This window comes from Ambystoma mexicanum, chromosome 10 (genome assembly GCF_040938575.1).
Source record: "Ambystoma mexicanum isolate Mex_15411 chromosome 10, UKY_AmexF1_1, whole genome shotgun sequence".
Classification (NCBI taxonomy): Eukaryota; Metazoa; Chordata; class Amphibia; order Caudata; family Ambystomatidae; genus Ambystoma; species Ambystoma mexicanum.
The window spans coordinates 1,527,897,550-1,527,922,962 of record NC_090932.1 but is presented as its reverse complement, the minus strand read 5'-3'; the positions used below and the strand labels follow the sequence as shown (position 1 = coordinate 1,527,922,962).

Here is a 25,413-nt window from a genome sequence, read left to right as displayed (position 1 = left end):
TGAAATGGAGGAATGCACAGAGCTCAAGTTGCTAGTCAGAAGGGGCAGGCTTACCACCACACATTCTTTGGGGACCATTGCGCTGCTGCTTAACCTGCTAAGGCATTGGTTCTGTGCTGTCAATTTCACCCTCGCACCACCAGCAGCGACAGAGCAGAGCAGTTTAGGGGCGGCTGTTTCCGGCACCTTGTCATATGTCTGAGCTAGGCCTGCAGATGAGCTTGTTATCATTCCGCTGTTGGCTCTATGACCAGTGTTCATGTTGCTACCCATAGACTGGTACTAGCTGGACCAGCCACCCCCAAAGAACAGCAGGAGCAACGGCATTGCCAGCCACTTTCCTGGGGAGCTGCTAAAAACTGTTGATGTGAGCGACATCCGGAAACCTTGTGGCCATGCATTTTGACCAGACAGTGTAAATGGCACCTTAATAACTTTTGTTAATGATATTTTGCAATAAGTGCCATCTCATGTAGGCGCTTGGATCAGACAACTGAGAGGGTGTGCCAAGCATCTCATTCCTCCATTTGGGCTAATGTTTACTGAAACTAAAAAGGATCGGTGGCTGAGACACTTCCGCGTGGCATGAGCACTGAAAATTACCAGGGAGTGTAACTCTCCCAGTGAGAGCGCCACTAAATATTATTAGTGGGTCTGCCACTCTCCTATGAGAAATGCAGTACAAGTAATTGGTGGGTTGTCTCTTCCCCTTGAGAGTGCAAATAAATATTGTTGAGTGTGATTATCACCCGAGGAAGCGCCACTAAAGATATTGGTGGAACTGTTTCGTGTGCAGAGACAGCAAACATTATACCTGCTTCTCACTCGGCATGTTGCAGAGCCCGGAGAAACTGTTCAAAAGCCACATCCTGGAGTTATAAATTCAGGACATTCCTAATTGCGAGGTCGGCAGTAACCTGCCGATGCTACCGGCGGGTTGCTGATGACCACGTAACGCTGTTTGCACCACCTGATATCCTGGTGCCACCACGATATTACATGTCCCGGCAGCCAGGGATGTCAGGCGGCAGAAACTCTAAGCCCCCATTCCTGTGGAGCCCCATAGGACTCCACCAGAATGGGGGGACCCAGAAGCACCAGCAGCATTGCTAACAGTGCTGGTGCTTCCGTCAAAACCATGCCTGCAGTGGCCGGTGCTCCTGGCAGGTGAGACCTGCAAGGGGCACTGGCCCCTGCAGGCAGTCTCGTAGTCTGGTGGCCCGGAAAGGGTGCCGGTACGTTGCTACGGGCACCCTTATTTCTGGACCGCCAGACTTGTGATGAGGTCCATTGACAAACAGTGGAATTCCTGGTCGGGCCAGGTACACCATGTTCATTGGCATCACCATTTTCATTGCTACTATTTGTGCATTGGCCTGCCTGGAGTGTTATTTGAGAAACCACCACTTTTCCACACCACTATGAGACAGACATGCAGAGTGCAACATTCGTTCCGCCTGGACCAGACTCATTTTGGGGTCTGAAGATGGAATCTCCAGTTGAAAGAGTTCCGGCAGGCTGAGTGTGCAGGTGTGTTGGTATCACCTGCTTTTCCAGGATCTCCTGTGTGAGTAGCTAGACTTGCAAGCCCACCTTTTAGTTATACATAGCGCTTTTGTTTATGAAGCACCTGGCACAGAAACCTTGTGCAAGCTGTGTTGCCTCCCACCAAGCTGGTGACCCGTCTCCAGATTTAGCACTCATAAAACACTGGTTTCAGTGGTCGGGTGAGACAGTAATTGCTATACAGTGTAGCACTGTAATAAAGCCAGGCACATCTATTGGGCACGAGCCAGCATCTAGCATCAGTTGACAGAAAGTATCACAAGAGGGTGTTGGGCGGATGTGATGTAAATCTCTCAATGATAAATGGATCAATTTGGGGAATCTGTGCCCCTTCAACAAACATCCTGTTCTCGAATCACATTTGCCTTTTTTTAATTGAAATTCTTTCTTTTCATGGAAGATGGCCCTCCCCCTACAACCTGCACTAAAATATAGTAACCCATATTACATTTTTGTGGCTGTGGACTCTTGAGTGGGTACCTTCCCAAAGAACAGGTCATTTAGCCGTGTTCATTCTCGCAGAGGGGCACCTATGACTACTTTTTTGATTCTTTAAGGGACTTAGGTTAGTCACCCTAAGTTTCCTAGGGTCATCCAGATGTGGACTCCTTCCTCACTGTGCTTAGAGAGACACAGCTCCACCTCACTGATGAGGCCCAACAAGGCTGAAACACGTGTATGGGGTTGCTGTTCGTACTCTTGTTCAGAAGAGAATTGCCATAGCATTTCGGTGCTTGACTGCCCATATGGGCGGGACAAAGACTGATATGCAAATCAGTATTCCCCTTCTGTGAAAGCTACAGTGAGCTTAACTGTTGCTGTGGATTCTGGAGTGGGTACCTTTCCAAAGAACAGACCATTTAGCCATGTTCACTCTCTCAGAGGGGTGCCTTTGACTATTTTTTGCATATTCCCTTCCTAGTTTTTGTAGGATTCTTGATTTGGGGAGCTAATTGTATTTTGGGGATCAGTGAGATTGTGCCCTTTATCATGCACTTATTTCTTTGTAAAAAGAGACAGATCATAACAAGACCAAGTTCAATTCCATTGGCTAGTGTGGCAAGAATGCATGCTTGTGCTGTAACAAATTCGCCCACAAATCTAACACAGCAGACATGTTCTTTCGGGCGACTCTCTGTGTGGTGCAAATCTCTTAAGTGCACAACATTCAGTTTATGCAAGCATGTACTATAAAACCCTGCCACCTATGTTGCATTGCACTACATCCACGACCTGTGTAGTAGAAAGAGTTTCTTCCAGGTGCCTCTGAGTGTAATGCATAGCTCTCAAGTGCAAACTGTACAATTTGTGCAAGACACATTCCCCTTGCTAGTGCTAAACCAGCTCTGCCAGCTCACAGAACAACACAGACCTGTGCCAAAGCCAAGGAATTTCATAGTGGTGAAAATAAAAATACATTTTTAAAAACCAGTTTAAAATCCTGTCCTAGTAATTGTCACCTGTCCGAAGTTATTTTCTGGATCCTACCACCCACACAGTCTAGCCCTCAAAATGTTCTCAACAGATCGCTTTATTAAATTATCCCGAATCTCAGTGAACGAAATGTACTGTAGAAATTATGTTAAATTATGGTCTAGCTAACAGAAACCGTAAATTAAATATTCTATGTAACTTGGAGTATCTGCAAGTGCAGTCTAGATCACATCAACAGCAACAACGACCTTCAAGTATAGTATGGATTACGCCAACAACAACAAAACCTTCAAGTGTAGACGACATCACACCAGCAGCAACAACGACCATGAAGTGTTGTCGACATCACACCAACAGCAACAATGACGATCGTGTGTTGTCTAGATCACACCAACAGCAAAAACGACCTTGAAGTGTAGTACGGATTACATCAACAGCAAAAGCGACCTTCAAGTGCAGTCCAGATCACACCAGCAGCAATACAAACCTTCAAGTGTAGTCTGGATTACAAAAACAGCAAAAGAAACTTAAATTCTAGATTAGATCACAGCAACAGCATCAACGACACTCAAGTGTAGTCTAGATCACACTAAGAGCAACAACGATGCTCAAGTGTAGTCTAGATAACACCAACAGCAACAATGACACTCAAGTGTAGTCTAGATTACAACAACAGCAACAACGACACTCTAGTGTGGTCTAGATCACATCAACAGCAACAATGACCTTCAAGTGTAATATGGATTAGACCAACAGCAACAACACTTTCAAGTGTAGTAGACATCACACCAATAGCAACAACGACCATCAAGTGTTGTCTAGATCACCCCAACAGCAATAACCACTTAGTGTAGTCGACATCACACCAACAGCAACAACGACCTTCATGTGTAGTCTAGATCACACCAACAGCAAAAACTGCCTTCAAGTGTAGTCGACATCACACCAACAGCAACAATGACCATCAAGTGTTGTCTAGATCACATCAACAGCAACAATGCCATCAAGTGCAGTCTAATTCACACCAGCAGCAAAAACTACCTTCAAGTGTTGTCTGGATTACAGCAACAGCAACCTTCCAGTGTAGCCCAGATCACACCTACAGCAACAGTAATCTTCAAGTGTAGTCTGGATCCAACCAAAAGCAACAGCCACCCTCCCTCATTTCTGCTGGCTTTCCTAGCCTGCCACTGCCCTGCTAAGAGTGTGCATTTTACAGCACAGGGAATTGGGGCAACCAAATTGTCAAATATTTTCAATGTTTGGGAGGTTTGTCGACCCCTGAAATCGCTCTTAATTAGAGGGTGCATACAGTTCCGTCGAACAAGTTTGTCCATAGATAATAATAATTCCTCTACATAGAGCCTTATTACGAGTTGTGTTTTAGTGGTACAACATATATTCTCAAACAAAGAGATAGGACAACACAATAATCAAATGTAAATGTAATACTGGGAGTCTACACATGTTTTTTGCTATAAACCACGTACTTGTACCTTGAAAAATAGATTAAGTACAAAGAAAAATACAAAAATATAGAGTTTATTATACATAAAAAAATATGAAATGCAAAAAAATGAATAAAATTAAATGACCCTCAACAAAGCACAACGTATAATCATACAATCATACAATGAAGTAACTCAGTTTACATAAATAACCTTTAAGACAACTACCATAAACACAACATTATCAACATATCACAGCATCATAAAACGAGTGAGTTCCAGATAAAACATCTGTTCCCATCTGTTCCCGACATGTAACATGTTTCAGTTCTTGTTGCCCTTAAATGGCTGAACTCTCTTCAGGGGAAAAACACTTTTTTCTGTCGTATTAAAAATACTTTCAATATTGTGCAGTAGGGCTCCTAAGCACATCCACCAACGGATGTCATCAAAATAGCTGTAAGATACAAGGTGCAACAATGTCTTAAAATCCCAGTAGTCACAAATGGTTTACTCAACACACATCACTGGCCGCACACGTCAAAGGAAAACCTCAAACTTCGAAGCAGGTGAAAACCCGTCACCATGACAGTTTTTATGAAGAGTCTAATAAGTCACCCTCGACGTGAAATCGAATACACAACCTAAATGGAAGAGTTATTAATAAACACTTCTTCTTGGGCGAAAAACATACTGAAACAAATCACCTAACCACTACAATTGTGGTCAATTACATATGGAGGGTTGGCAAGTCACCTTAGGTATATAGAGAGAAACACACCATCACCAGAAGTGTACACTGAGAAGAGTGATTACAAAAACTCAAAAGGGGTTAATAGCTGCAAAATACCTGAAGTCATTCAAAAGCAATATACAGCTACCAGATCCCGTTACTCGTAGTCTTAGAATTACAACGTCAACCGTCATAAATCTCGTGTCATATCGCTCTGCACCAGCACATTGATTTTAGTCAAACTGGAATGACAAGAAAGTGAACCCCGTTTTAAGATTCCAAAACCCTTGTACAACAGATGTTACATGCAAGGTGGGCGGTTCACCTACTCACTCTTCCCGTTAATCCATATAATGGCCTAAAATTAATATACACATGAACCTAATCCTGCATGAAATACATCAAAGTTCATAACAAAGCGGCAGGTTTACACGCTAATGTAAAACTATGTTCGTTCCGAACAGTGCCACGGACGGGTCCCGCATTCTAAATAGAACTCTGTCTTGAATAAACAAATCCAGGTACGTGGTCGAGTATACGCACTTAAACACTCAATGCCCCGCAAACCACCATACTGCTGTTATTTGGTCAACGATTGTCTCTAAAAAACACTAAGGGGCCCATCACCCACACTTACTTCGCAATGACACATCCGAATGTTGCGGTATAGCGCTGTCGTCTGAAGCAGACCGGCAACTCCTGGCCCTGCGGTTTCCGCGTAGTCGGACAACAGGAGCAAGCAAAAGAGGACTGAGGCTCTACTTAATTTAAAGGCATGAATGGCGCCATGTTGGAAGTAAAAATGGCCGACGTTATAAACTCCCTATGGTGCACAATATTGAACGAACCCTCGTAGGAATAACAAAGTAGCCCAGTTTTACAGACAGTTATTGAATTAAATCATCACTCGAAAGATATATATGATGAGCAGGTGTCTGTACAGTGTTGATTCAACAATTCACTTCCCAAATGGAGGAGAAGTTAATGGAGTAGCTGAAGTCCATAAAATTAGGACCATTCTACATACAGAAAGACACACAATGTTCAATTACACAATGCGTAAATGCAGAAGCACAATTAATATTTATTGAAAACAGCCTAACATCGAATCTTATTCACAAATATTAAGCCTACGTATCTTCATAGCCCGACAACATAAATTAGAAGCAAAAATGTAAAGACTAAGGCTCACATCAGAATGACTACCCATATCCGAACAACCTGTGATGTACGCTGTGTACTGTGAAACCCTAGTCTCACAGGTGAACCTGGTGCCAATCGACATTCTTATTAAGCCCTACCACATGGATTTGAAATTTGAATATCGATTTTTGTTCAAAATTAAGCAGCTTCTGATCAATTGCCTCCTTATTAGCGCCTTCAAATTTCTTAAGAATCACCCATTCAAAATTCATGTGGTCATGTTTCATGTCCACAAAGTGTTTGACCATAGGTGCTGCTAGCACCTTATTTTTAATGCAGCTATGATGTTCTATAAGTCTCGTGCGGCATTTCCTGTTGGTTTTGCCGATGTAGCAAAGACCACAAGGGCAGGTAATCATGTAAACCACATTCTGTGTGTTACAATTAGTCATGCTGTTCATAGTCCATAACACATCTGGATTAATCTATACAGACTTGGTCACTTTTGTGAAATCACACATTATGCACTGACCACATGGAAAGTGGCCAACAACCGGAGGTAAGCCCCACAGAGTTGTTTGTTTCACTGTCATGCTGGGTTTGATGGTAACATAATTTATAATCAATATATTCTTAAGATTCTGGCTTCTTTTGAAAGCTACCAACGGGGGTGGTATTTCTTTGTTGTTATATACTTTCTTCCATGTCTTATTAATAATGGTCTTTATTTTATAAGACCAATTCGAGTAGGTGTTAACAAATACAGTGCCAACCTCTCTGTGTTCTTTGTTGTCTTTTTCCAGATTCGCATCTCTGTTATTGTTATATGCCCTTTTAGAAGAGGTCTTTACCAATTTGGCTGGATAACCCTTTTCCAACAGTTTCTGAGACAGGATATCAGGACTCGAGACAAAATCTTCATTGAGGCTGCTATTGCGTTTGAGCCTTAGGAACTTTCCAAAAGGCAAGTTGGATTTGAGATGGTTAGCATGGTGACTGTTATAATGCAATAAGGCATTTTTATCAGTCTTTTTGCTATCCGGTTTCACTTTGAGGACCCCCAAATGATGAAATATTGCAATGTCCAAAAAGTCAATTTGTTGTTCCTGTATAGTTCCAGTCAATTTCAAAAACCTATTTTGTAGGTTGAGCCAATTGACAAGATCCTTAGCTTGTTGCATAGATCCATCCCAAACTATACAGATGTCATCTATATACCTCAACCATTTCCTCACAAACTATTGGTAGGGGTTATCAGTGGAATAGATCACACTCTTCTCAAAATATTGGCCAAGTTGGTGCTTATCCTGCAACTGGGGATTGGAAAAGAGGCTTACCATCTGAAAAGAAATGTGTCTGTCCTGAAGAAGGCCACAAAATATATTGTTTGTAGAGACACTAGGGATAGTGTTTCATATGTATAAATGGCCGAAACATGTCAACACATGACAATAGACTAGCTAAAGTACATAGTCTTGTATCTGCAAACTGCTGAAATAGATAGAGTGGTTTCCACTAAGATGACGGACCCCATATGAAATATATTGTGTTTTTTAATAAGTAAGCGAGAAGAAGTTGGTGATGCACCATATTTATGCCTGCATTGTTGTTGTTCTCTCGGTTCTTCTTTTTTAACACATTTCGAAATTGGTCTTTACACTGAATAAATTAATATAGAAGATGTCATGTTGTGATTGTTTGTTAGTTTTTGAATGAGATGGTTCTGTTCTCTTCTGCTTTTTGCCTTGTGCATGGATGTGGCTCACTAATTGGTAAGTGAAAGCTCTGTTCACCACGACTCTGTAGATCACCTCGCCTGACCTGGTAGTACAGAGAGAGGGGTAGCCGGTTCTCAATTTTATATTTTTCTGTTAATGTGTCTCCCGTTCCGAGATACTGGCCCCCCAATAACAAAAATTGAGGGAGACTACCTCTGTAGATATAACTCAACACTGTACAGACACCTGCTCATCATATATATCTTTCGAGTGATGATTTAATTCAATAACTGTCTGTAAAACTGGGCTACTTTGTTATGCCTACGAGAGTTTGTTCAATATTGTGCACCATAGGGAGTTTGTAATGGCAGCCATTTTTACTTCCAACTTGGCGCCATTCATGCCTTTAAATTGAGTAGAGCCTCAGTCCTCTTTTGCTTGCTCCTATTTTCCGACTACGTGGAAACCGCAGGGCCGGGAGTTGCCGGTCTGCCTCAGACGACAGCGCTATACCGCAGCATTCGGATGTGTCATTGCGAAGTAAGTGTGGGTGATGGGCCCCTTAGTGTTTTTTAAAGACCAGCGTTGACCAAATAACAGCAGTATGGTGGTTTGCGGGGCATTGAGTGTTTAAGTGCGTATACTCGACCACGTACCTGGATTTGTTTATTCAAGACGGAGTTCTATTTAGAATGCGGGACTTGTCCGTGGCACTGGTCGGAATGAACATAGTTTTACTTTAGCGTGTGAACCTGCCCCTTTGTTATGAACTTTGATGTATTCCATGCAGGATTAGGTTTATGTGTATATTAATTTTAGGCCATTATATGGATTAACGGGAAGAGTGAGTAGGTGAACCACCCACCTTGCGTGTAAGATCTGTTGTACAAGGGTTTTGGAATCTAAATAACGGGGTTCACTTTCTTGTCATTCCAGTTTGACTAAAATCAATGTGCTGGTGCAGAGCGATATGACACTAGATTTATGACAGTTGACGTTGTAATTCTAAGACTATGAGTAACGGGATCTGGTAGCTGTATATTGCTTTTGAATGACTTCAGGTATTTTTCAGCTATTAACCCCTTTTCAGTTTTTGTAATCACTCTTCTCAGTGTACACTTCTGGTGATGGTGTGTTTCTCTCTATATAACTCAGGTGATTTGCCCACCCTCTATATGTAATTGATCACAATTATAGTGGTTAGGCGATTTATTTCAGTATGTTTTTCGCCCAAGAAGAAGTGTTTATTAATAACTCTTCCATTTAGGTTGTGTATTCGATTTCACATCGAGGGTGACTTATTAGACTCTTGATAAAAACTGTCATGGTGACGGGTTTACACCTGCTTCGAGGTTTGAGGTTTTCCTTTGACGTGTGCGGCCGGTGATGTGTGTTGAGTAAACCATTTGTGACTACTGGGATTTTAAGACATTGTTGCACCTCGTATCTTACAGCTATTTTGATGACATCCGTTGGTGGATGTGCTTAGAACCCCTACTGCACAATATTGAAAGGATTTTTAAAACGACAGAAAAGAAGTGTTTTTCCCCCGAAGAGAGTTCAGCCATTTAAGGGCGACAAGAACTGAAACATGTTACATGTCGGGAATAGATGGGAACAGATGTTTTATCTGGAACACACTTGTTTTATGACGCTGTGATATGTTGATAATGTTGTCTTTATGTTAGTTGTCTTAAAGGTTATTTATGTAAACTGAGTTAATTCATTGTATGATTGTATGATTATATGTTGTGCTTTGTTAAGGGTCATTTCATTTTATTCATTTTTTTAGCATTTCATATTTTTTTATGTATAATAAACTATATATTTTTGTATTTTTCTTTGTACTTAATCTATTTTTTCAAGGTACAAGTACGAGGTTTATAGCAAAAAAACATGTGTAGACTCCCAGTATTACATTTACATTTGATTATTGTGTTGTCCTAGCTCTTTGTTTGAGAATATATATCTTCATCACCGCTGAAGGTAGAGATAGTGAATGTTGGGGGTAATTTTTGCTTTGCCTTTTTGATTCACTTAGTGGTAAAACAGACAGCATTTGAACATACTGCCTGCTCTCCTGAACTGCACACAAACGTCTTTTGAAATCTATGTAAGAAAGAAAACACCAGGTTAAGTGGCATTATTACCCCAATTCTATTATTATCAATGAATGGCGCACAGTCCTAGATTCCAGAAGTAATGGAATGCTTTACAATCATAGGGGGAAGAAGATGGTGAGGGTAGCAGAGAAACAAGGGAGCGGGGAGCTAAGAGGGGAGAGGACGGGCAGGCAGTTTGGTAGCAAGGGATCTACAAGGAATTAGGGGAGGAAGCATTGGGGAGCAGATCACCCAGTGTCCGGGTCTGGACAGTGAAGGGTGTCAGAGAGGAGCCATTTATTGAAGAGGAGGGACTTGAGCTCTTTTCCGGACACTGTAAAACTGTATAAAATGCAAACAATCCATCCAAAATGCAGCAGCCATACTCATCGTCGACCTACCCAAACATTCACACATCACCGCCACTCTTGCCCATCTCCACTGACTCCCCACACCCCAGAAAATTGCCTTCAAAAGACTCTGCATTGCATTCAAAGCCATCCACCTCAAAACTCTATCTTACCTTAATGACAAACTAAAACCTATCACATATACAAACACCAGGCAAGCCAGCCAACACCTTTTACAAATTCCACTCTGCAAACTCACATGCACACATAAACAAACATTTACCCACTGGGCACCCAGGGCATGGAACACCCTACCTCTCCGCATATCCACTGCATCCTCCATCATCATTTTCAGAATGAGCCTCAAAACATACCGGTTTCCCCACAATAACCTTGCCCTCCTCCTCTGCCTTCACTTGTCACCCTTATCTTCCTCTACTCGCCTGAAAATATTTTGTAACTCTTTTCAAACTTTGAACCATGTAAGGTGCTCCAAGATCCCTCTGTGTAGGGTCAGGGCAAAACAAAAATTCTAACAAAATAAACATAGACGCGTGGGGGTGAGTCTGTTTGCAACGGCTGTATAAACCCATGCAGGATTGCTTCATTTAGTAATTCTGCTTCTGCCCGATATAGAACAATGGGACTCCAAAATGAGGAATAACTTGTAGTTTCTGTTACAGTTTGGTGGTAGTACTGGAGGTACCCGTTACGAGCCCCATAGTGTGCTCATAGGACCTCATTTAGACTCCTGTGTTGATTATTTGTCCCCACCATCCAAGAAATTCACTGGAACAGTTTGTAAAATTCAAAAGGACTGGATGATCTTCACTCAATGAACTTCAGTTGTTGAGTTTAGAGGCCACGATAGGATAAAGTAGCCGAGAATGACATGTTGAAGATAAAGCATGTTTAGCCAAGAGTCAACAGATTCGAACTAAATTAAAGGCTTTTATTTATTTATTTATGGGAGTTTTGTATTGCGCTGATCGTGCACACCAGGCCGCCTCAGAGCACTGAGGAGGAGTGGGTGGGTGGTGGAATGAGGAGGATGGTTTGAGATTTGGAGAAGGGCAATGGGATAAGCTTCTCTCACAGAAAAAACAAAGGTTGCATTTTATTTCACCCAAAAAGATCCAAATAGAGTTCTAGTACTGAATGTGCATTATATGAAGTGCTGCCGTGTAGCGTAGAGGAGCCGTGTGGACTGTTTGCCATCGAGCAACTTTTATTATTATCATTATTATTTTCTTGCTTATTACGCACAACACACCAATAGGCCTCAGTCTCAGAGTGTGGTATTCAAGTGACCCCATTTGTAAAAACCCTAGGCCTCAGTGCGCACGTCGAAGACAGAGACTCCAAAAGAGGAAGCCAGGTCCCAGAAACAAGGAGGCACAAAATCCTTGGAATTAAACAAATGAGTCTTTATAGACTGCTTGAAACTAGTCAAACATGAGATGGCACAAATACTTGGTGGAAGGGAATTTCATAGGTTTGGTGCACACTAACCAAAGCCACCACTAAAATGTTTCAAATTTGTACGGCAGCGAGAAGAGCTTGTTGGTGCCACTGCAACAAAGAGGGCGCGTGGCGTGAGACTTGTGCAGCCATTTTGAAAGATAGCCAGGCGCTTTACCAGCAAGACACTTGTGAGTAAGGGAAATAATTGTATGCGAGATCCGATGGTATATAAGCAACCAATGAAGATATTTATTTATTTGTGCGTTTGTATAGGGCCGGAGTCCGCAGGCATCAGGGCGCAGTCAGGAAAGCGGCTAAAGAAGCCAGAGCAGAGCAAGATGGGCACCTTATTTAAACAGGGCAGTTTTCAGTTTCTTCCTAAAAATCAATCGGTTTTGCACAGTATGCAGGTTCTGTGGGAGTGTATTCCATGCCAAAGCAGCCAGCACCAGGAAGGAACGACCATTACCTCTGACCCGCTTGCTCCTGGGACAAACCAGGTGCATAGTATCGGCAGACAACTGGTCTTTCCCACCAGAGTCTGTACAGTGATGCAATCATTATGATATCTTCTCATGGTCAGTTCTGATCAGCCCGCATACAACTCTCACATGTCCGTTTTGGGTCACCTGCAGAGTTTTCAGATTAGCTTTTGAGGTACCCACTAGTAAGCTGTTACAATAATCAATTCTAGAATTGATCAGGGCACAGGCCACTGATGACACATTAGCGCTAGACAAATATGGCTTAAGTTGCCTAAGCAATTTGGTGGTATAGGCGCAGGAAGCTTTGACTTGTTTTTTCATGGTGAGACCTGAGTCATGGTAGACTCCTAGGGTTTTTACAAATGGGGTAACTTGAATAACAGAGTCTGAGACTTTAAACTGGCCATAATTGGCATCCAGTTTTTGTATACGTTAGGCCGAGCCCACAGTCATCAACTCTGTTTTATTGTTGCTTAGTGCCAACGAGTTGGTGGCCATCCAATCTTGGATCAAATCATGTGTGATTGATATTAGTGGTGTCCAAATCATAATTTCCCATCAGCTCGAAGAGCAGCTGGGTGTCGTCAGCATAGTTAGTATATTTGACTCTGACACCTGCAGATCACAGAGGGGATGGGTATATATATATTGATCAGGGTGGGAGAAAGACAGGCACCCTGGGGAACACCGCAGGATCATAGCTCAGGTGGTGCCTTTGAACTGCCCACAGCAACCCTAGTGGATCGAGGACCAAGAAACAGAGGATTCAGGGCAGTTCACAATCTCTTTTAACTGTTCAAGCAGTAAAAAGTGATCAACTAGATCAAACGCAGCCGCAAGATGAAGGAGTCAAGAGCTCAAGGAGCACGAGCAAAGCAACCCAACCACCATCAACAATCTCAACCAAGTTAGCCCTTATGTCGAGCAAGGTGGTTTCTGTGCCGTGCAATGCATGAAACCCTGATTGTTCACGATGTGTTCCCGGAGTTGCAGGTACTCAGTCCTATCAAGAATTTTCTAAAGAAAAAGAACATTAGTCATAGGCGGCTGGAAATTACCTGCCACCTCCGGATCAAAAGTCTCCTTTTTAAGTACGGGAGTTATACATACGTCCTTCAGACATGATGGAACCAACGAAGAGAGAAATTAGGTATTAATGATGTTGGCCATTAGTGGTGCTAGGCAGCCTATTGGGCCCTTGATAACACTAGCAGGGCAGGCGTCACCAGCACAAGCAGAGGTTTTCAGTCACTGCACAATGCTAAAAATCGTATTCTCCATGATTTGGTTCAGAAGGTATTCAGATGGTGCACAAGAAGGTACAATGGGAACATAGCCATCGTGCAAAGATGGACCTAAAGGACTAGATAAGCCCCTTTGGCAAATGTTAATGGCTGCCTGATATAACTTGATTTTCTTGTAGAATTTCTTCTGGATGTCTAAACACCAGTAGTCAGACCTACGCCCGATAGTGCCTTTTTTACCTCCAACTCTTTGAAGAAAGAAAACAATTCTCTCTGGTTAGATTTTGCACTTGCTGTCCTTATATCATTGTTACTCCTTTTAGCAGAGAGGATGGCATTTCTATAGCTAGCCACATTGAGCCGATATGTGGACAGTCTTTCAAATAGCCTTTTAATTTTTCATTGCATAACAACATCAGGAGAGAACCATGTCTTACATAATGCTTCACTCTTGATAATCTTGACATGAAAGGCAGCCAAGAGGTTGATAACAGAAGACGATATGCCAAGAAATTGGTGAACTAAGACATTTATGTCGTCAGATGGGCCATATTAGAAAGCAAAGGCCGAGCAAGGACAGCAAAGGCCTCAGGAGAAGCTTTTTGGAGGTTTCTCACCATAGATTCCAGTCCAGGATAAGTGTTGACCTTATTGCGCAAAGCTGGAAGAAGGAGCGGTGCCATGACTAGGACATGGATCAATAGCCAGGAGCAATGCAGAATTTCATTTTTTTACTCTGACTAACTGAAAGTTGCGCAATGATACTACAAATATTTTCACCTCTCATTATACTGCCTCCATTAAAGTTATCGAGCTGGTGTCTTTCTTCCACCCTTCCGGCATTTCTAGGGTCCCTTTATTATAGAGGGGCTCATCAATAGTGCTTTGAGGAAATTCAACAATCTTGATGCCAATTGTCTCTTCTATCCTTCCTGAAATGGGTGTTCCTCTAGTTGGGTACAATCACCTACTTGGCAGTTGGAGGTAGTGCAGACAGTGTTGGATCTCCTCAAACAAGTACATAGACCCAATGAATTTATGTTGTATAGCACAGTGGAGCCAACCAGGTTTTTGCTTGAGGTTCCCAGGCTTTTGAGGGTTCTGCTACCACCCTACATTAGGGTCCTTGCTTCCTGTGGCATGCTTAGCTCTCAACAACTACTCTTCCCCTGATCCTTGTCGATGCCATTTCTCATGCTTGTTCCTCCTCCCATCACAGGCTCTACTCCATCAGATCAGGGTCTCACCCAAACCTCATGTCTTTGGCCAGATGTGCCCAGTGAAAGCATCCTGCTCTTGATAGCTACCCACTTGCTAGCCACCTGTATCAACTCCAAATATTTTAGTTTACTCTAGTCCTGGTGACTAACTCCAATCTCCTCCTGCTGTTCTTCTTGCGCTCCCTTCAAATGTTCTCTAATATCATCCTTAGACTCAAACTCCTGCTCCAACCAATTCCTGATGTTCCTTAACCGCACCCAACTCTAGCCTCTTCCTGATGTTCCTTAACGTCCTCTTCAATTGCAACCTCCTTCTGTTGTTCCTTACTCACCTAACCAACTTCAACCTTTTGCAGATGGTCCTTAACCTCTTTCAACAACCGCGACCTCCTCCTCAACTAAAACCTCCTGATACTTCTCTCCAACCTCCTCCTGAAGCGCCTTCTCCCCCTCTAGCCTCCAGTCTCCTGCACTCCATGTTCCCTTTACACTCTCCGCTCTTCACTGCCAGCTCACTGCAAAGTTCTGCCACCATCTCTTTCTCCCAACTCACACACTAGCCTGGTATGGACTGGTCTTTTTTACACTCTGCAGATCGCCCCTGCCCCCCTCTGTTGGTACTTTAGTTTGAATATTTACAGCAGTATATGATGTTTATTGGGAAAGCAGGATTAGTTTACCATGATTCAGTTATTCGAATCATGCATATTTGATTGAAGATTAGATATGCAGTGAAGTGGGCAGATTATGACTAGAAAAAAACTCGTCACCCTCTTGAATTTACTATTCGCGTTCATTCGCACATGCGTGTTGGCAGCTGGCTGCTGCAGCGGAGCCACGTCTCTCCCTGAATGGTCATCAAAATTAACAAGTGGGTAAGCGAGTGTCTCACGATACTTGTGTATATAGGGAACATTTCCTGTGTTGGCTCACCTCAGGAAAAGCGTATTTACTGCTGCCTGATGCTGCAAGGCTACTTTGGTTGCCCTCAAAGGGGTAGTGTTGTGTATGTGTCTCATGGGATTCAGCCCTGCTTGATGTTGGAATTAAGGAACTTTGACAAAGGGATCCTCCATGCACCTCCCCATGTCCATTATCCACTAACATTGAGAGGACCCTGCCCCCCCTGGTCACCATATAGATAGCCCCAGATAGAGTCAGGGGACTTCACCACATATCTCCCATCTTCCAAAGGACCCCTTTCCAACCTGACAAGAAGTGAGTGCCAGCGTTTTGGGGTCATTTACTGTCAGAAATTCCTGCTGCTGCTAGTCTGCTGAGGTTATCCCATCCAGCCAACAAAGCCAGTGTCCATGTTGGTCATCTTTGCCACCTGAGCCTTTTGAAATCGGGTTTCAGAATTGGGTAGGTCTGTCCCTAAAATAACTTCCTCTGGAAAACCTGTGAGAAAAGCCATCTCAGCTTCAGATTGTTTGCATTTGACAGGGAATTGTAGCCGGGCTTTAGCACAGACATCTCTATCAAAAATCACACATGGGTCAGACACCAGTGTATGTGTGATCAGCTCTTCGGCTAGCAGAAGGTCTGAACAGATGTCGATATGTCAACTTCCTGAATCAAGCAGCGCCATATTATTCTGGCATTCCAGTTTGATTGGGATGTAATTGCTTCTGCTTGGTTTCTCTCTGGCCAATATTTCTCTTCCTCTACTTTTTTGATGTCCTGGTACTTAAGGCCCAAACATCACTCCTTAATGGATTGTGCTGTTTGAACTGTGACATGATAGCTTGGATTTGTTCAGGCTGATCCATTGTAGGACGCAAACAAGCTATGTGGCCAGGGTTTCCACAGGCGCAGCATTTTACCACTGGTTTACTGACAATGATGAATGTTGACTTCCTTTCCCCAAAACTGGAAGTTCTCCCTAATGAGCCTGCATGGACACCAACTATGGGCCAGATGTCTAGAGGAAGCTGTGGTCTGGTAGCATTTCCCAACTCTTCTTGTTGACCATCTGTCTCAATGTCTTCCCTGTGTCCTTAGGGGTCCACTAGTCTCCAATGCTGGACTCTCTGGACTCCAATAGCCATTCGGTTGGTGAATTCCAGAGTTGGCTGGTGAAGTTGCCAAATGCGTCTTTGTAAGAAGGAAGGTATCTAGTTCAAGTGCTGTTTGAAGATCAGCTGTTCCTTCCTTCATTCATATTTCTCTTTCCAAGGCACGTTCTATGAGTAACCTGATTCTGTAAGACATTTGGTTAGGCGTTTCCTGGGGAAGCAGACGGACACGCCACAGTGGCCGTCCTTGGTATTCTTGGTCTTTCTGCATCCTTGCTACGTTAGCCGTTATCATCTCTCAATGCATCATACCTCTCTCATTGTGTGGCGTTCACTATCCTATTAAAGTTGTGAAAGAGGTCTTCTAGATCATTGCCTAGGGAATACTCTTTTAACATTAGTGGGATATGTGTCCGAGACTGCAGATGGCCCAAAAGAGGCAGTTGGCCAGTCATGAGTTTATCAAAGATAGAGGTCAGGGTACCTGTTGGTCATCCTTTTGATTCCCTGGCCTGGCCTTGACTTTTCCTTTTTAACTCTTAATTTTCTTGTTTACTGGTTTTTCAATGAACAACTGAAAACTGTGAAACGATACACCAAGAATTTCTCCCACCCTCTATAAACTACCTTGGCTATTTTTGTCGATTTTGTTGTGTTTCTTCTACTCTGAACCTGTGTCCCGGCTCCCTTAATTATAGCAGGGGTTTTTAATGGCCCTTTGGACAATTCAACAGTACCCAAAACTAATGTTCTCCTTGGAATGGTCGGGTTACCCTCTGCATTTCTACTCTGAAGGAAGCTATCAATCAAAGTTCTAAATGAAACAAGAAGCCTTACTTAATCCACCTTCAACTGATGTAAACATACATTCTTGTCTTCAAGGCACTTATACATCTGAGGATTCCCCTATTTGGTCATTCACAGTCTAATCCCAAACTAGACCTAATGTTCCTTGACCTCCTCCTCAATTGCAACCACCTATTGATGTTCCTTACCCTTTTCCTCAATTCCAAACACCTCCTGATGTTCCTTACCCTTTCTTCTCAATTCCAGCCTCCTCCTGATGCTCCTTAACATCCTCCTACCATTCAACCTGATACTTAATTTCAACATTCTCCTGACACTCCTTCTCCCCCTCTGGCCTTCAGCCTCCTGCACTCCATGCCCTTCACAATCTCCTCTCTTCACCACCAGCTCGCTACCAACTCCTGCCGCCACCCCGTCTCCCAAACACCCATGCTACTGTAGTGTGGACCAGTCCTTTTATACACCGTGGGTCACACCCCCTGCTGGTACTTGTTTTTGATTGTTTGCTGTGATTACGTTATTCTAATCACGTGCATCTAAATGAGTATCAGGTATGCAGCAAGACAGGCATACTGCAATTTAAGAAAGTCAGCCCCCCATTTACTATTCGTGTTAATCTGTGCCGGCAACAGGCATCTGCAGCAGGGCTGCATCCCTCCCCGAATTGGCATCAAAAGTAAGAACTTGGTTAGCAGGCTTCTCATGATTCTTACTTATGCAGAATACTTTTTTCAACTAGGTCCACTTCTAGGGGGTGAATATACTGCAGCCTGAGGCTGGGAGGCCATTTGGGTTGCCCTTAAAGGGCCAATGTCACGTATGTTCTGCATGAGACTGTCCCCTGCCTTATGACAGGGATTAAGACCGCGGGACCCTCTCCATACCCCCTCCACGCCCATCATCAACTAGACTCTCAGTTCCCTTGTTCAACAATTAGATATCCCAAGAGTTAGGCATGGGGTGGGGCTAGTCTGGGCCGAGCCCCGGTAGGCTCAGAAATATTGTTTTGAGGCAGGGGCCTGCCGGGGCTCTCTAATGTCCCCTGGCTGCTCCGGCCGCTAGAGGACACCGTTTTTTTGTTAAAGTCTGAAGATCTAGCTCATGTGCGAGAGCTTTAGGCTTCAGAAAAAAATCCTTTAATTCATAATGGTGGCACCGGCACCTGCAAGGCATCCATTCAATGAAGAGATGCTCGTAGGCCGGCACAACCATTATGGAAGAAAAGCTGTGGCCGCTGGAAGCGGAGGCCTTTTTGTTCTAAAGCCTGAAGCTCCTGCCTCAGCTTCCAGTGGTCTCACCTTTTCAGCCTTAATGGTGCTGCTGACCCTCTCCAGGCATGATACCTGGTGAGGGGCAGCGCCATTATTAAGGCTGAAGAGGGGAGGCGCTGCCCGTAGCCAGGCAAGCCGTTAGTAAATAAAAGCAGAGATCAGCACCCTCTCCCCAGTGGGGGATGGAGCGGGTTTTGATCTCTACAAAGTGGTGCCTGTAGCCCATTAAGCCAGGGCTAATCAAAGAGGCGTGGCCTAACGTGCTGGCAGGCAACCCCCCTGTTGTTCGGCCACGCGCCCTTAATGAGCCCAGGCTCATTTTCCAGTATCACTTAAGGCACTGGAAGGTGGTATATTGTTTTCCCCTCCTCTGGTGTCGCTAACTCGTTATGGATTTGGGACATCTCTGCTGTCAAGCTTTGAGCTTTCATGATTATTTATTTTATTTTATTGGGTTTTTTATAACGCACCTATACCTACCTGAGTTCGGTTTCTAAGCGCGGATCCGGGATTCGAACCTCTGTTGCTCTGTGTGATCTTGCTTCCAAGACCAGTGATTGCCCCTGTCATCATTAAACACCTTCATATTGATTCCCCACTGGATGATTGGTTTCAAATGCAGGGTCTCATCATGATGTGCTATATGGATCCTCCAATGCGTCCATTAATAGGACTTTCCATTCACTCACTTATTATTCACCCGAAATAGATCAAGCAGTTGCGAGCAATTGAGAGCGCCGATGTGCGCATGCGCCATGTTTTTGCATCATGCATCCATTGAGGTTGCCAATCAACACTTGCTCCAAATTTACTTCAACTTCTGGATTCTCGCACACCTGTCCAGACCAATCATTCAAAAGGAAAAAGTGAACTTACCGTTGTGAAATGGACTGTGCAGTATATGGCTATAATCAGAAGGCCGATGATAATGGATGCGACAGAAACCCAAAGGGCATTGCGACCTAACCTCCGCGAGCCTTCTATGTCCCCCTGGTTATAGCTGTTCAGAGCCTGCGGGAAAGGAGAAGGGGCACAGGTTAGAAAGGCACATTGCATTCAGTTCCATCATAACATTAGCAGATAGATATCCTTAATGGTCAAAGGCCGAAATGCAGGGGCAGGAAACCTGAAGCTTTCCAGCCTTAGCTTGGATCATGGGAGTCGCAGGCCAAAGCATCTGGAGAGGTGCAAGTTGCCTACCCCTGCTATAATGTATTGTTTAAAATGCTAGTGAAAAGAATGCATTTGCTAGTTCCTTTACTGATTGATACAGACTTGACCAGGGCATTCCCTGGCAGCACACAATGGGCTACATTACGCCCTCGCCGGTAGCCATGCCGCTATTGGCGGCATGGATGCCGCCGAAATCGCATCTGGGTTCCCAGAATGAGGAATTACCGGGCCATTCCGAGTTCGGAGGGCCCAGTAATTCCTCCCTCCAAGGACCCGGACCCGGACCTTCCCCATTCCCATTCCCATTTCAGCCCCGATAGGGCTGAATGGGAATGGGAGAGGGAACAAACAACGGGCCGATTACGAGTGGCCTGTTGTTTGCTCCTTCTTCCCCTCGAGGGACCCGGTAAGCATGCCTGGTTTTACCAGGTGTGCTTACCGTGTCCCGCGAGGGGTCCTCGTAATGTGGCGGAACGGGTTTAACGGGTTTGCATCCTTTTACGGCACCCGTTAACACGTTCCGCCAGGGTCGTAATGAGGCCCAATGTCTTGAGAATGGTGGTATAACCTTTGTATAATAGGCGCTCCTGTCACTATTTCTTTTCAATTTTTGTGCTGGGGAAGCTTTGAGAGAGTGGAGTGGCTGCGTCTTCAACAGGATGAAGCTAGACGTGCTTTAGGCTCCACATTCCTGTATGCATTGACCTTATGTATGCCATACTCTCAGCTCTCCCCTATATTTTAGAAAACAATCACAAGAGCTACGTCATCCACACCTAAAAGGTATCTCCACACAAACCAGCTCAAAATACCCACCTTCAAAAGGTTCAAAGCAAGAGGGTCCTGCTTCACGTTCCTGGCCCCTAAGCACTGGAGCGCCCTCCCCACAGCCGTTTAAAACGAAATCTCCTACCTAGCTTTCCGCAAATTGCTCAAAACTGAACTCAACTAGCAGACCCTAGTCTCTCACTGCCGACTCACCCTGCCCCCACAAATAGATTCCTGCCCTCGCTAGCCCCCTGTCCCTTAACTGAATCTACTTCTCACCTGTCAGCCAATGGGGGTTAATGTAACCCAGGATCCAAAGGCAGGGGATAGTGTCTTTTGTTCCTCATTGTGTAGCTCACCTGTCTGGCAACGGGTTCAATGTAACCAGAAACCTCAGTAAGGTGACATAGGGCCTCATTACGAGTTTGGAGGCAGCCATCGGGTCCGGGTTCCCTAAATGGGAAAATACTGGGGCATTCTTACCTTGGAGGGCCCAGTATTTCTCCATTCAGGGAACCAGGACCATCCCCATTCCCATTTGAGCCCCCAAAGGGCTCAATGGGAATGGAGAGCATGCTAACAATGGGCCCATTAATGACGGGCCGCTCGCGGGACCCGCTAAGGACGTCTGGTAAAACCAGGCGTCCAGAGCGGGTCCCGCGAGTGGACCTCGTAATAGAGCGGTAAGGGGTTAACGGCTCCGGCACCTTTACCGGCGCTGTTAACCCCTTACTGCCCACCTCGTAATGAGGCCCATTGTCTTCATCTCTTCAATGTGTAACCAAAGAAGCATTCTTGTAACAGCGCCACAATGCCCTAGGGCTGCTGTGTGCGCTTTACAAATTCAAATAAATGAATTAAATAAATAAATACCCACTGCAAGGGTTGGGTGCATAGATCCCTGTTTCCCTTAATAACATAATAGAGAATTGCTAGACAGATAGTGCCCGAACCCTGCTTCTTATTCTATCATTGGTGGGGGCGGCTATAATATTAAAAGACTGCCATTTTTGCTGGCCTCCAAAAATGGATTAACATTGATGAATAAGGGGCCTTCCAGACTTCCGTAGGTACTTTACAAATGGTTTTGATATATGCAAATATTATGCAAAAGTGTTTAGCACAAACAAATCTAGAGACATTTAATAAACAAAGCTGTATGACATGCATCATATGCCAATCTAGCGCACAGGCCTCATCATGAGTTGGGTGGTATCCCGGCGCTATTAGCGTTACCGCAACTCGGTCTGGCGCAATTTGTGCCAGATCCCGAGTTGTGGTGGGGAGGTGAATCCCCATTCCCATAGGGTCCATTGGACCCAAAGGGGGTTTCTTGACGCTATTAGGGCTGGTGCAATTAGCGCTGCGCTAATAGCTCCGAAAACGGGTGGAAAGGGGAGATTTTTACTTCCAGAAAAAAGCTGGAGGTAAAGCTCCCACTTTCTGCCCAACTCTCTCTGTCTCTCTCTCCCTCTCTTGCTCACTCTGTCTCTTTGTGGATGAGAGTCACATTGGCCACCCCAGCCCTTGCCGACAGCAATGTGACCAGGGATGCAAACACAGGCATCTTGAACGAGGTGCAGGCGGTGCAGTGCTTTTAGTGGTTAAAATTTGAATTTGTGTGCCAATAATTGAGGCCTACTTGAGGCGGGTACTTGGAGACATTCATTGTCATTGCACGTGTGTTAGGCAGAAACCTGTGCAGTTCCCTTAGGGACCACTGCAAAAAGTTTAAGACTACAGGTGTTAGCAGTAAACCCAATTGGTAGCAGTCTGTACCACCCAGATTTACCTGGTAGCTGTGGCTGAGCGGTCAGACTTTTCTCAAGAAGAGTTAGGCAGTATATAGAGTATACACAATAGGGCTAAAAATACAGTAGCACAAGCAAACACTGACCAGAGCTTTGGTATAAAAGTATATAATTATTTATTTAAAAACACACTTGTAAAAATGCACTGGCACTAATATGTCAAGCAAGTTCAAACACAGTCACTATAAGTATATACACCTCCCTAGTTAATTATTCGACAAGTCTAGGTTAAGATACTACTTATTTAGCAAAACAGAGGTGAGCGCGTAACCGTAGATGGCACTCCAATAATTTGTTTTAAAAGGGAGAGAAAAGGCAGAATAGGGAAAACACACAGTACCAACACTTTTAAGAAACCACAGCAAGTCAAGAAAGTCTGGGTCTACTGTAGAGCAAAAAGTTCATAGGCCAGGCCCACTCTTGGAGAGAGAAAGGCAGAATGTGCCCAAGATCACACAGTGGAAATGCACTCAAAGTCTTTGCAGAAAAGTCACAAGAGGTTGGATCAAGTTAGAAAAGTAATGGTAACAGGTCCGAGGTCACCCCAGGATAGAGAGTCAAGAATTTACGGGACACCTTGGACAGTCTGTTGCAAGGGAGACCAGGCGGGACACAGTACCTGAAATGGTGAGAAAGCTCCAGCGGGGGCAGTTGTTCCTGGCAGCGGGTGCAAGTTGGGGCTTCGTCCAGAGGAAGAGAGGATCTCGATGTGAAGGAAAGCTGGAGGTCGTTGCACTGCCAGGGAAGAAACCAGCCGCAGAGTTTCCCGGTTAAAAAGGTACTACCCTTTTATTCGCGGTAGTGGTGAAGCGTGGCTATCCAGCCACTGGGGTGCTTGTCACTGGTGATTCGACCACGAGACGATCCAGGAAGGCGAAAAGGGCAAACTGGTTGGTCCCACCAGCTCAAAGGGAAGAAGATTCTCCTGGAGGAAGATCTTCTCTGTCGTCGGGGAAGTGGTGAGTTCGTACAGCAGGGCTCCACCGGTGGTGTCGTCGTTGTAGATGGCTCAGCTTCTCCCCTCTTTGGATTCTTTAGGTCCTGTGGCAACTTCTGAAGTTCCAGTCCCCAAAGCCCTGCTTTTATGCAGCAAAACCCCCATTCATCAGCCTAGCTGTCACTCAAACATGCTAAGTGGTGAGCCGGGCGGCTCACCACTGGGCCAATCACACAAGAGTGTGACTTGAGTTGCCAAGGCAACTCAGTCCAGGGTGCCTAATCCCCCTCCCACACATCCTGTAGACCCCAGACAGAGTGGCACCATTTGGAGGGCTTCTGTGGAGAAGCCCGCCAAAAAGTGGAACAAAGGGCTCAACTTGAGTTAGAGTTTCAGAGGCGAACACAAACGCCATTTTAAAACCGAGTCCTGGCAAAAAGACCCAACCGGGGAATAAATATTAAATAAATAACCCGGCGGTATCTTTAACATTGCACCAAAAAGTGATGCGTTTAAAATGAATGGGAAAATCCCATAGGAAATATTCCGGGGGAATATGTCGCGTGGTATCCACTGCCACCAGCCAGAAACTCGACAAGGGGGGACTGGACAGTGCCCCCCTTGGAAAACAGACCCAGGGGCAATCTAATTACCCCAACCAGTACTTCCACAATATGATGGTTGGTACTGGTTCTGTTCACAATTTGAGACTAGTAAAGCCAATGGTGACTTTACATGCCCTGGGAGACAGTAGTCAGTCCCAGGGTATGGAGTCTATGTTTGGGGGTCACTATGACACCCCTGTGTTACTTCACTGAGGGTCCTGTGTACCACACATACCAAAAACACACGAAGCCCTATGGAGTAAAAGACCCCATAGCCCATAAAACACATCACATAGTCAAAGGACATTCTCAAATCATGCCTAAGAGTGGGAGAAAAAGAGTCTCACTCTTAGCAGGAGAAAAAAATAAACCCCAAAAATCCAGCAAAGCTGCTGGGAGACTCACTAGGTTTGGGAAATTAGCCTTAACAGAGAATTCTCCCTAACAACGTGTCCTGCAGGAATGTGGCCATCACACTGAGGGTGCATAGGCAATAGAGGGGAACCTGAGGGATACGCTGACAACCTCTGCGGCATTTCTGGGTTTCTTACAGGTGATGTAACGGTCCAGAGGAATAGATTGTATGGTCTATGACATTGCTTGTTAGGTTTTGTGCAACCAGTGGGCAGCACATAACATTAAACATGGCATTAGTGCTCACAGAAGAAGCAGGTCATTGGTTTTAACCTGAGCGTGGCCCTTTCCAAGAAGCTAGGACAGTTGAGAGGCACGGTGTGCATGCTCAGCAAAAGAAGTTATTAAAAAAATAAAATTGTACTGACAGTGTGGACTGTAACATTGTACAATGCTGATTTAAAATGATCACTTTCCATGGTTTTTCATAGCTGTAATGGGAACATTAGACTGTTTTACTGAGAAAAGCAGATTGTAGAACCCTGGATATATAGATTATTATATGAGTGCAGGTTGTCAATGAAAGATATGATATGATTCGCACCAATTAAGGTTTCTGTCTGCTTTGCATAAAATGGTAGAACATTTTGGGAGCATAAGAATTACCAGGGACCTTTGAATTTGCAAATAGGTCTGTGATAAGAGGGTTGTATGCTTGAATCACTATGCAAATAATGCATCCTGCGCTTTGTGCTCTTCTAA

At 44.4% G+C, this 25,413-nt stretch overlaps 1 protein-coding gene across 1 annotated transcript in view; it reads right to left on the bottom strand.

Moving 5' to 3' along the window:
• Positions 1–25,413, bottom strand: part of TMEM233 (transmembrane protein 233) — a 302,463-nt gene that overhangs the window by 79,489 nt on the left and 197,561 nt on the right. Inside the window, exon 2 of the mRNA XM_069619707.1 lies at positions 19,880–20,014. Coding sequence (XP_069475808.1) covers positions 19,880–20,014 — 135 coding nt within the window. The remainder of the gene's footprint in view (positions 1–19,879; positions 20,015–25,413) is intronic.